General features: G+C 49.9%; 1 protein-coding gene across 2 annotated transcripts; it reads left to right on the plus strand.

Annotated features, from left to right (window-relative positions):
* Positions 1-3,403: 3,403 nt before the first annotated feature.
* Positions 3,404-10,125, plus strand: mreg (melanoregulin). Of its 2 annotated transcripts, none has more exons than XM_067969308.1 (5): positions 3,404-3,559; positions 5,818-5,977; positions 7,549-7,639; positions 7,997-8,157; positions 9,792-10,124. In XM_067969308.1, the coding sequence occupies exons 1-5, from the start codon at positions 3,489-3,491 to the stop codon at positions 10,002-10,004; spliced, it is 696 nt and encodes a 231-aa protein (XP_067825409.1). In that variant the 5' UTR covers positions 3,404-3,488; the 3' UTR covers positions 10,005-10,124. The 2 variants fall into 2 exon arrangements, with proteins under 2 accessions (XP_067825409.1, XP_067825410.1); XM_067969309.1 differs by lacking the exon at positions 3,404-3,559 and adding an exon at positions 4,900-4,982 and having other exon boundaries at positions 9,792-10,125.
* The last annotated feature ends 1,135 nt before the right edge of the window (positions 10,126-11,260 follow it).

Consider the following 11,260-nt stretch of genomic DNA (forward strand, 5'->3'; position numbering starts at 1 on the left):
ATGGCCTTTATATCTAGAGGACTGGAGTACAAGGGGGCAGAGGTTATGCTGCAGCTATACAAAACCCTGGTTAGACCGCACCTGGAGTACTGTGAGCAGTTCTGGGCACTGCACCTTCGGAAGGACATATTGGCCTTGGAGGGAGTGCAGCGTAGGTTTACTAGAATGATACCCGGACTTCAAGGGGGAGAGATTACACAAATTGGGGTTGTATTCTCTAGAGTTTCGAAGGTCAAGGGGTGATCTGATCGAAGCTTATAAGATATTAAGGGGAACAGACAGGGTGGATAGAGAGAAACTATTTCCGCTGGTTGGGGATTTTAGGAGTAGGGGGCACAGTCTAAAAATTAGAGCCAGACCTTTCAGGAGCGAGATTAGAAAACATTTCTACACACAAAGGGTTGTAGAAGTTTGGAATTCTCTTCCGCAAATGGCAATTGATACTAGCTCAATTGCTAAATTTAAATGTGAGATAGATAGCTTTTTGGCAACCAAAGGTATTAAGGGATATGGGCCAAAGGCAGGTATATGGAGTTAGATCACAGATCAGCCATGATCTTATCAAATGGCGGAGCAGGCACGAGGGGCTGAATGGCCTACTCCTGTTCCTATGAAACATAAGATTCTGAGGGGGCTTGATAGGGTAGACGCTGAGAGATTGTTTCCCCTGGCTGGAGAGTCTAGAACTAGAGGGCATAGTCTCAGGATAAGGGGGTCGGCCATTCAAGACTGAGATGAGGAGGAATTTCTTCACGCAGAGGGTTGTGAATCTTTGGAATTCACTATCCCAGAGGGCTGTAGATGCTCAGTCGTTGAGTATATTCAAGGCTGAGATCGATAGATTTTTGGACTCGGGGGGGAATCAAGGGATATGGGGATCGGGCGGGAAAGTGGAGTTGAGGTCAAAGATCAGCCCTGATCTGATTGAATGAGGCCAAATGGCCTACTCCTGCTCCTATTATGGAGGATAAACACCAGCACAGACCGGTTGGGCCAAACGGCCTGTTTTCCGTATTGTAATTTCTATGTAATTGCTTATGTGTGAAGTAAAAGCAGTTTGATTGATAAAGCAGGCCGTTTGGTTTGAAGTGACTTGCTGCCGCTCCCAGGGTTAGTGATTAAAGGCACCGTCCTGTGGGAATGAGTTACTAGGTTAGTGAGCAAAGGCACCGTCCTGTGGGAATAAGTTACTAGGGTTAGTGATTAAAGGCACCGTCCTGTGGGAATGAGTTACTAGGTTAGTGAGTAAAGGCACCGTCCTGTGGGAATGAGTTACTGGGTTAGTGAGTAAAGGCACCGTCCTGTGGGAATGAGTTACTAGGTTAGTGAGTAAAGGCACCGTCCTGTGGGAATGAGTTACTGGGTTAGTGAGTAAAGGCACCGTCCTGTGGGAATGAGTTACTAGGTTAGTGAGTAAAGGCACCGTCCTGTGGGAATGAGTTACTAAGTTAGTGAGTAAAGGCACCGTCCTGTGGGAATGAGTTACTAAGTTAGTGAGTAAAGGCACCGTCCTGTGGGAATGAGTTACTAAGTTAGTGAGTAAAGGCACCGTCCTGTGGGAATGAGTTACTAGGTTAGTGAGTAAAGGCACCGTCCTGTGGGAATGAGTTACTAGGTTAGTGAGTAAAGGCACCGTCCTGTGGGAATGAGTTACTAGGTTAGTGAGTAAATGCTGCACCCCGTGGGATTGAGTTACGATGACCAAGCACGTACTGAGCCTGTGCTGAGATTGCTGAAGTCATCACGCAGGGTGACCAGCCACAATGGTTGGCTTTATTTCCACTGGACTATGTGGGTAAACGTACCCCGATCTTCGCCTGTGACCGCCAGCGTACCCCGATCTTCGCCTGTGACCGCCAGCGTACCCCGATCTTCGCCTGTGACCGCCAGCGTACCCTGATCTTCGCCTGTGACCGCCAGCGTACCCCGATCTTCGCCTGTGACCGCCAGCGTACCCCGATCTTCGCCTGTGACCGCCAGCGTACCACGATCTTCGCCTGTGACCGCCAGCGTACCCCGATCTTCGCCTGTGACCGCTGTCCAGCGATTGCTGCTGGAGATGCCTGTCTGGATTTTGGCTGAAGATAGGATCAGGTTTGCCTGTGATGTCCTTTGACACATATTCTGCCAACACTCTCTGCTCAGGATCCTATATCAAGAAGAGTAAACTTGATAAGGTATCAAAGGATGGTTGGTTAACTTTGGAACAGTATCCTAGCAACAACTAGATGCTGCTAACATGGAATAAAAGATAAGAAACGAGGTGCCTGCTCAGTGGGTGTGCCTGTGATTTGTGTTGAGGGGAGAGGGAGGTGTCTATGGTGTAACAGAATCATGGTGTCCGTCTCCATTTTGCTGCTGTCTCCTGTTGTTCAGACAGTGACTGTGTTGGAAATTTCCTCAGTGCCATTAATAATCCCCCACCCTGTGCTCCCTCACACTGCCCAGGTACCACCACTAAATCTCACTGCTGACTCACTCAGGCCCCACTATGTAGCAACAGTCACTGTGTGAACTCACTCTTTGAAACTAACTTCCTCCCCTTCTGTCGTCCAGGGCACTGCCCAGTTCTCCATTGTTTGTTTTTAAAGCTGCCATTTTAATATTTCATTGCTACAAGATGCCAAGCAGGTAGTTTTCAGCAGTCTAGAGGCTTGGGTCTTTACACACAATGATACCATGAGCTTAGTCCAAGGCCTGACAAAACCATGCAATTCAAACCCTTCCACCCGCTTACAACTGGCATCAAAGGGAAAATTATTTTAAAAATTGAAATCAGAAAAACAATTTGAGGTTAGAATCATGAGATTCTCTGAAAATTCTTCCACTTTCAAATCACCTGACCTACATTAAACAGCAGCCTAGTGACTTGCTTAGCACAGGAACAGAGTCCCCATTGTTTGGGCTGAGGGGTGAGGTTGAGCAGGCTAAAAATATAAACCTAGTGCGGGCAGCAGTGCTCTACTAACCCACACAAAAGACCATGAGGGGATTGATTCTCGTCTCTGATCAGCTCCCACTGTGCAGAGGGTCTGACGTCTCTCTACTGAGGGGGGCACAGATTGCCAGCATTTCCCTGGCACTGGCTAGAAGGGCATTGTAGATAGTCAGGCTGCAGAGAGCACACGCCCCTTAAGAGATGTCAAAGGCGGGCAGATGGAAGAGGAGGATGTTTTACAGGACAAATTACAAAATAGTTTTCTTATAATTAGTGTGGTGTCATGTGAAGTGTGAGCACAGCCTGGCGAGTGCAGAGGGCTGGGATACATGTTCAGATAACATCTACTTCCTTCTCTTTGTCCCCCAGTGACCCCATTGAGTTCCTCAGCTCGGGCACACTGCTGTGTGGGAGACAGCTGCACTACGCTGACACCCCACTGAAATTTGACATGGTAAATGTTCAAGGATATACCTAACGTGAAATGGATGAGAAATGCTGAAGAAACAGTTGGACAGACTGCAGTCAGAATTCATCATGGTGAAGTGAAATGGGGCAGCAGAGGCCCGGTGAGGTTATTGGAATGTGGAAGAGAGTGTGGGCAATAACCAAAGGTTATTTGTAAGTACAAAGCATTTGGTAAAGAGGATATGGGAGAATTATTAAAACAATCAAAAGCCACTTAAAAACGGAGCAAGAAACATCTGAATGTCAATATGCTGAAAACGTGTTTCTTTCACGAGTAAAAGAAAAGGACCATTTAAAATGGGATGTGCAGAGCTGAAATTAGGAATAATGAAATTAGTGTGTTCAGGGGCGTCACAGAAGAGGGAGGAGGCTGTGGGCAGGTAATGATGGAAACACTTGTAACATCCCTAGATACCCCCTGAAGCAAGGTGAGGTACGAGCTCCAGACAGTGATGAGTTTTAAAAGAACAGGGGAAAGAAATTAGCGCAACAGGTTCAGTTGAAGAGTGAGCACCAGTACACGTACAGTGGGCCTGGTCTCCTGTGATATCGTTTCTATAAAACACTCAGAGGGACAGATGCAGATTGTCACCAGGTGCACCTATTCCATCTTACCCACCGGTCTAAGGAGGCAGTGAACAAGACCAGGGGTACGGTGGTGTAGGGGTTATGTTACTGGACTAGTAATCCAGACAATGTAAGTTCAAATCCCACCAAAGCAGTTTGTGAATCAAATTCAATTGAAAAAATCTGGAAATAAAAAGCTGGTATCAGTAAAATTCACTGTCAAATTGTCATAAAAACCCAATAGTTCACTAATGTCCTTTAGGGAAGGAAACCTTTATGTGACTCCAGTCCCCCACCAATGTGGTTGACTCTGAAATGGCCCAGCAAACCCCTCAGTAGTGTCAAACCACCACTGTTTCAAGAAGAAGGCCCACCACCACCCTCAGGGCAACAAGACAAGGGCAATAAATGTGGCCCACATCCCAAGAATGCATAAAAGAACACACACACTACCAACCTCTGAAACAGTGCAAGGCTTCACCATGGCAGAGGTACAATGGTTGCTAACTTCAAATGGCAATAAAGTTTCTTTCTAATGAACATATAATGCTGAAATACTTTTATTTTTGTTGCTATAATCAGAGTTATGGTCAGTGTTACTCAATATAAGTCTGGGATTCTGGGACTGGATCTCAGTTGTTTTTATCAGACCTTTCAATGTACTTTGTGTTTCTTTCTTTGGCTGGAGGGTAGAGTTAATCACCACAGCCTTCACATGACCACCCATGACTTAATCCTCTCGAGAAAATATTCATATAATCCATGCATTTAATATTATACAAACGCAGGAGACCTCAGACTGATCTCAGAGTTAGTTGAATTCCCCTCTGTTGGGTAATTTACCTCCATCTGCCGTCTGTTTCCATTCTGCTGGGTTTCTACCTGTCTCTGCTGGTGTGATCTGACTAACATTGAAGCACCCTAAGATGGGGGGTAGGAGTGTGTTTTATCGTATATGCTGCTCGTGTTGTGGAGCAGATGAGCCGGAGGAGAAGACTCCAATCGTCAGGTAAACATTGCACATAAACTCTGATTTGCTTGCAAGATTTTCAGCTGTGAATCTGCTGTGGTCTGGAATCTGCTGTGCAATAAACAGGCAGCAAAGAGCTTTATTTAATAATTGGTGACCTGGATCTATCTGTATTGCTTCTTTTTGAATCCAGCAAGCGAATGGGTTCCTCGGATTTCTCAGAAAGAAAGCTACAAACACTGTGGTGTGGGGTTTACGCTGAATTATATGGGTTTACATTGAATTGTTTTGGGTGCTGCAGGTTAGGTTGGGTAGTGTGGGGTGAGGTTAAGTTGTGTGGAGTGGGATTGGATCAAGTTGAGTTGTGTGGGGGTTACGTTGAATTGTTTGGGGTGGTGCAGGATGAATTATATTGGTTTACGTTGAATTATATAGGTTTACATTGAGTTATATAGGTTTACATTGAATTGTTTGGGGTGGTGCAGGTTGAGTTATATTAGTTTATGTTGAGTTATATTGGTTCAGGTGGTGTAGGTTGTGTTGGACAGGTTGATGTGGGGTTAGGTTGTTATGTGGGATGTATTTAGCAGAAGGAATCCTGGTTGATTTCCCTTTCCCAAGACCAAGATCCTAAGGTCGATTGTAACTTTCTGCTCCAGTTAAGATCAGCAAATTCAGCATTGACCCTTAATGAAAGATGATCTGTACCTACCAGCAGCCATGTTTAATCCTGTGTTACACGGTGGGGCTGGTTTATCAATACCCCTTAAGGTTCTTTTCTAAGTGATGTATGGTCATTTTAACAGGGATTCTTCTGTAAATTAAATAGAGAAGGTTGCAAATGACCCGACTGGTTTGTCTCTTGTATGAACAGCGACACGTTGCTATATTTTGCCCAAGAAGCTCAGCGCAGAAGAGCTGAAGAAACAAACTTGTGGAGTGAGCCCCACGACACATCCCACATGGAGAGAGATGATGACCGGGAACTTTACAACTTGCTGCAGAAACGGTCCAAAACACGGCGAGGCTCCAAGGTGAGCTGAGAGTTTCAATGAACTTCTGTTTAAAGGGGTGGACTGAGTTAAGGCAGAAAATGCACAGAAATCTTGAAATACGGGTCACTCTGATCATAAAGCTTCACGTGGCAAGAACAACAGACGTTTATACAGCACCTTTAGCGTAGAAAAAAGTCCCAAGACAACTGGCAGAGGCTTAATCAGACAGAAGGAGGATTTTCAAGGAGGAGGGGGAAGTAGGGAGGGAATTCCAAAGGTGAGTCCCAGACAGGTGAAGGTACAACCATCAAGGGTGGGTCGAAGGGAGAGGGGCTGCACAACAGGCCAGAGTTGGGGGAATGTGGAGTTGGGGGGTTGGGTTTGTGCATCTGGTGGAAATTACAGAGATAGAGAGAGGAGAGGCCATGAAAGGATTTAAACAATGAGGATGAGAATTTTAAACTGGAGGTGCTGGGGAACTGGCTCCAATGTAGATCAGCAAGGATAGGGGTTGATGGGCGAGTGTGAGTTGGTGTGAGTTAGGAGACGGGCAGCAGAGTTTTGGATGAGCTGAAGCTGACAGAGGATGAATGGATGGGAGGCTGGCCAGGTGAGCATCAGAAGAGCCGAGTACGAAGGTGACAAAACCATGGAGTTTCAGCAGCAGATGGGCTGAGGCCAGGGTGGTGACAGGTGATGTTACAAAAGGGAAGACTGAAAAAGTTTGAAATACACAGCATGTCAACCAGCTCTGCAAAGAGAAAATACAGATTAATGGTTCAGGTATAACTCCTGGACAGTGTGGGTTCTGACCCCGGGTCGGTCAGTGTGGGGGAGGGATGAGCCCAGATCGGTCAGTGCGGGGGAGGGGTGACCCCGGGTCGGTCAGTGTGGGGGAGGGGTGACCCCGGGTCGGTCAGTGTGGGAGATCACCGTGGATAGGTCAGTGTGGGGGATGGGGTGACCCCAGGTCGGTCAGTGTGGGGGAGGGGGTGACCCCGGGTCGGTCAGTGCGGGGGAGGGGGTGACCCTGGGTCGGTCAGTGCGGGGGAGGGGGTGACCCCGGGTCGGTCAGTGCGGGGGAGGGGGTGACCCCGGGTCGGTCAGTGCGGGGGAGGGGGTGACCCTGGGTCGGTCAGTGCGGGGGAGGGGGTGACCCTGGGTCGGTCAGTGCGGGGGAGGGGGTGACCCTGGGTCGGTCAGTGCGGGGGAGGGGGTGACCCCTGGTCGGTCAGTGCGGGGGAGGGGGTGACCCTGGGTCGGTCAGTGCGGGGGAGGGGGTGACCCCGGGTCGGTCAGTGCGGGGGAGGGATGAGCCCGGATCGGTCAGTGCAGGGGAGGGATGAGCCCGGATCGGTCAGTGTGGGGGAGGGGTGACCCCGGGTCGGTCAGTGCGGGGGAGGGGGTGACCCTGGGTCGGTCAGTGCGGGGGAGGGGGTGACCCCGGGTCGGTCAGTGCGGGGGAGGGATGAGCCCGGATCGGTCAGTGCGGGGGAGGGGTGACCCTGGGTCGGTCAGTGCGGGGGAGGGGGTGACCCTGGGTCGGTCAGTGTGGGGGATGTGTGGGCACCTGATCTGCTGCAGGTTCAGGCCTGTCTCCTCTGCCCTAGGGCTACCGGCGGCTCAGTTTTGACATTCATGCAGCTCGTCAGGAACGGAGAGACATACTGGGGAAGTGGAAGATGATTTTAGAAAGCTTGGGTAAGTAAAAGTGTTTTGCCTCAAAGGAGCAGTGATAATTCTTGTTAGGAATTCAGCTACTCTGCTTTGCCCATGAAATCCTTTCCGGCTCCCTCCCTCCCGCACTCTCGCCCCTCCCCCCTCTCGCCCCCTCACCCCTCTCGCCCCCTCACCCCTCTCGCCCCCTCACCCCTCTCGCCCCCTCACCCCTCTCGCCCTGACCCCTCGACTCGCCCCGCCCCCCCCCCCCGTCCCCCTCTCTCCCTCAGAACCCTACCCTGGCCTAGTTTCACTGATGTCCAGTAAGATTCAGTTCAGTGCTCCCTTGTTGCATCGCTGTGTGTCGATCCCTCACTCAGTTATTGTGTCGTTCTGCAGGATTCCTTGAGGAGTCCAACTGGCTCTTAAACGTGACGTCTACAACATTGTACAGCAGCATGAAGAGCGCCCCTGAAGCAAAGAAGCTGCTGGACATGCTGGCCCAGGAAACCTCGATGTTTGACAATAAAATGCCGGCTGAGAGATATATCTTTGTTCTGGTGCGTTGTGTATATTGAGGGGGGAGGGGGGAGGGGGGAGGGGGGAGCAGCAGATTAATTCAGTATCAGAGGTGACCTTTGTGAAACCCAAACCAGACTGATTCGGATTTTCTTGGGAAAATCTGAATTTCGAACCAAAGAAGTTTACAACACAGGAGACCATTCGACCCATCGTGTCTGTGCCAGTTCTTTGCTTGGTCCAGTTGAATTCAGTTCATATTTGGTTGCGACTGCCCATTTAAATGGCAGCACACATCAACATCGAGACTCAAGACCCTTCTGTGCATTGGCAGGGCCTGTCCCCAATAACCAATAACCCGGCCTGTCCCCTATAACCAGTAACCCGGCCTGTCCCCTATAACCAGTGACCCGGCCTGTCCCCTATAACCAGTGACCCGGGCCTGTCCCCCATAACCAGTGGGCTGGTGCTCCTGTTGGTTACTGTCCAGTGACTCCTGCGTGTGTGGATATCAGAGGACAGGATGAGGATTAAGAACATAAGAAATAGGAGCAGGAGTAGGCCATTCAGCCCTTTGAGCCTGCTCCGCCATTCAATCAGATCATGGCTGATCTTCAACTTCAACTCCACTTTCCCGCCCGATCCCCATATCCCTTGATTCCCCTTGAGTCCAAAAATCTATCTATCACAGCCTTGAATATACTCAATGACTGAGCCTCCACAGCCCTCTGGGGTAGAGAATTCCAAAGATTCACAACCCTCTGAGTGAAGAAATTTCTCCTCATCTCAGTCCGAAATGGCCGACCCCATATCCTGAGACTATGCCCCCTAGTTCTAGACTCTCCAGCCACTGGAAAAAACCTCTCAGCATCTACCCTGTCAAGCCACCTCATAATCTTAAATGTTTCAATGAGATCACCTCTCATTCTTCTAAACTCCAGAGTATTGGCCCATTCTACTCAACCTCGCCTCATAGGACAACCCTCTCAGCCCAGGAATTGATCTAGTGAACCTTCATTGCATCCCCTCTAAGGCAAGTATATCCTTCCTTAGATAAGGAGACCAAAACTGTACACAGTACTCCAGGTGAGGTCTCGCCAAAGCCCTGTAGAATTGTAGGAAGACTTCCTTACTCTTGTACTCCAATCCCCTTGCAATAAAGGCCAACTTTCAATTTGCTTTCCTAATTGCTTGCTGTACCTGCATGTTAACTTTCTGTGTTTCTTGTACGAGGACACCCAAGTCTCTCTGAACACCAACATTTAATAGTTTCTCACCATTTAAAAAATATTCTGTTTTTCTATTCTTCCTACCAAAGTGAATAACCTCACATTTCCCCACATTATACTCCATCTGCCACCTTCTTGCCCACTCACTTAACATGTGTATATCCCTTTGCAGACTCTTTGTGTCCTCCTCACAGCTTACTTTCCCACCTAGCTTTGTATCGTCAGCAAACTTGGATACATTACACTTGATGTAAGTCATTGATATAGATTGCTGAGGGCCAGTTGTGAATGACCTCCGAATAGCCCGTATACAGATGAAGATTAGGCACCTGGGGAGGGTCCCATGGGCAGCTAGTCAGACTGTACCCTAGTGCGAGTCGGGGAGTTGAGGAGTGGTGAAATAGAGGAAACTGGAAAATAAAATGAGATGATTTTCCTGTGTGCAGGACCGACTGATCACACTCGATGCTGCCGAGGACTTTGTCTTAAAGGCCAAGAGTTACTACCCCAGAGAGCTGAGCCCAGAGAGTGAGAGCGAGACCCAGCCGCAGGATTCAGGCCCTGTTCTAATAAAGAAAACGAATGAGAGTGACTCGGTTATGGACGAGGAGCTGGGTGAGGTCGATGAAGATGCTGTCCTGGCGAGATCACTGGATTAGTGATCGTCAGTCCGACTTGGAATTCCCCATCCCTGATTTTCAAAGGTTGTTCCAGCAATTGATCATTTTTGCTGTTTGAATTTATGGAAAATAAAGAAAGAAAATGATTTGTGTTTCTCCAGCACCTTTCACCACCTCAGGACGTCCCAAAGCGCTTTACAGGCAGTGAAGTGCTTTTGAAGTGTAGTCACTGTTGTAATGTAGGAAACACAGCAGCCAATTTGCGCACAGCAAGATCCCACAAACAGCAATGAGATAAATGATCAGATCATCTGTTTTTTTTTAGTTTATGTTGGTTGAGGGATAAATATTGATCCAGGGCACAGGAGAGCACCCCCCTGCTCTTCTTCAAATAGTGGCCGTGGGATCTTTTACAACCACTTGAGAGGGCAGACAGAGCTTCAGTTTAAGGTCTCATCGAAAAGATGGCATCTCCAACAGCACAGCACACCCTCAGTACTGGCCCTCCGACAGTGCAGCGCTCCCTCAGTACCGACCCTCCGACGGTGCAGCGCTCCCTCAGTACTGACCCTCCGACAGTGCAGCGCTCCCTCAGTACTGACCCTCCGACAGTGCAGCGCTCCCTCAGTACTGACCCTCCGACAGTGCAGCGCTCCCTCAGTACTGACCCTCCGACAGTGCAGCGCTCCCTCAGCACTGACCCTCCGACAGTGCAGCGCTCCCTCAGCACTGACCCTCCGACAGTGCAGCGCTCCCTCAGTACCGACCCTCCGACAGTGCAGCGCTCCCTCAGTACCGACCCTCCGACAGTGCAGCGCTCCCTCAGTACTGCCCCTCCGCCAGTGCAGCGCTCCCTCAGTACCGACCCTCCGACAGTGCAGCGCTCCCTCAGTCCTGACCCTCCGACAGTGCAGCGCTCCCTCAGTACTGCCCCTCCGACAGTGCAGCGCTCCCTCAGTCCTGACCCTCCGACAGTGCAGCGCTCCCTCAGCACTGACCCTCCGACAGTGCGGCGCTCCCTCAGTACTGACCCTCCGACAGTGCGGCGCTCCCTCAGTACTGACCCTCCGACAGTGCGGCGCTCCCTCAGTACTGACCCTCCGACAGTGCAGCGCTCCCTCAGTACTGACCCTCCGACAGTGCAGCGCTCCCTCAGTCCTGACCCTCCGACAGTGCAGCGCTCCCTCAGTACTGACCCTCCGACAGTGCAGCGCTCCCTCAGTACTGACCCTCCGACAGTGCAGCGCTCCCTCAGTACTGACCCTCCGACAGTGCAGCGCTCCCTCAGTCCTGAC

Source organism: Heptranchias perlo, chromosome 30, assembly GCF_035084215.1.
Source record: "Heptranchias perlo isolate sHepPer1 chromosome 30, sHepPer1.hap1, whole genome shotgun sequence".
NCBI classification, from domain to species: Eukaryota; Metazoa; Chordata; class Chondrichthyes; order Hexanchiformes; family Hexanchidae; genus Heptranchias; species Heptranchias perlo.

Coding starts and splice junctions, on each gene's coding strand:
- mreg (XM_067969309.1), top strand. CDS start 4,900: ATGGGGGGTAGGAGTGTGTTTTATCGTATATGCTGCTCGTGTTGTGGA. Junction 4,983..5,817: donor GAGAAGACTCCAATCGTCAG/GTAAACATTGCA, acceptor TTGTATGAACAG/CGACACGTTGCTATATTTTG. Junction 8,158..9,791: donor AGAGATATATCTTTGTTCTG/GTGCGTTGTGTA, acceptor TCCTGTGTGCAG/GACCGACTGATCACACTCGA.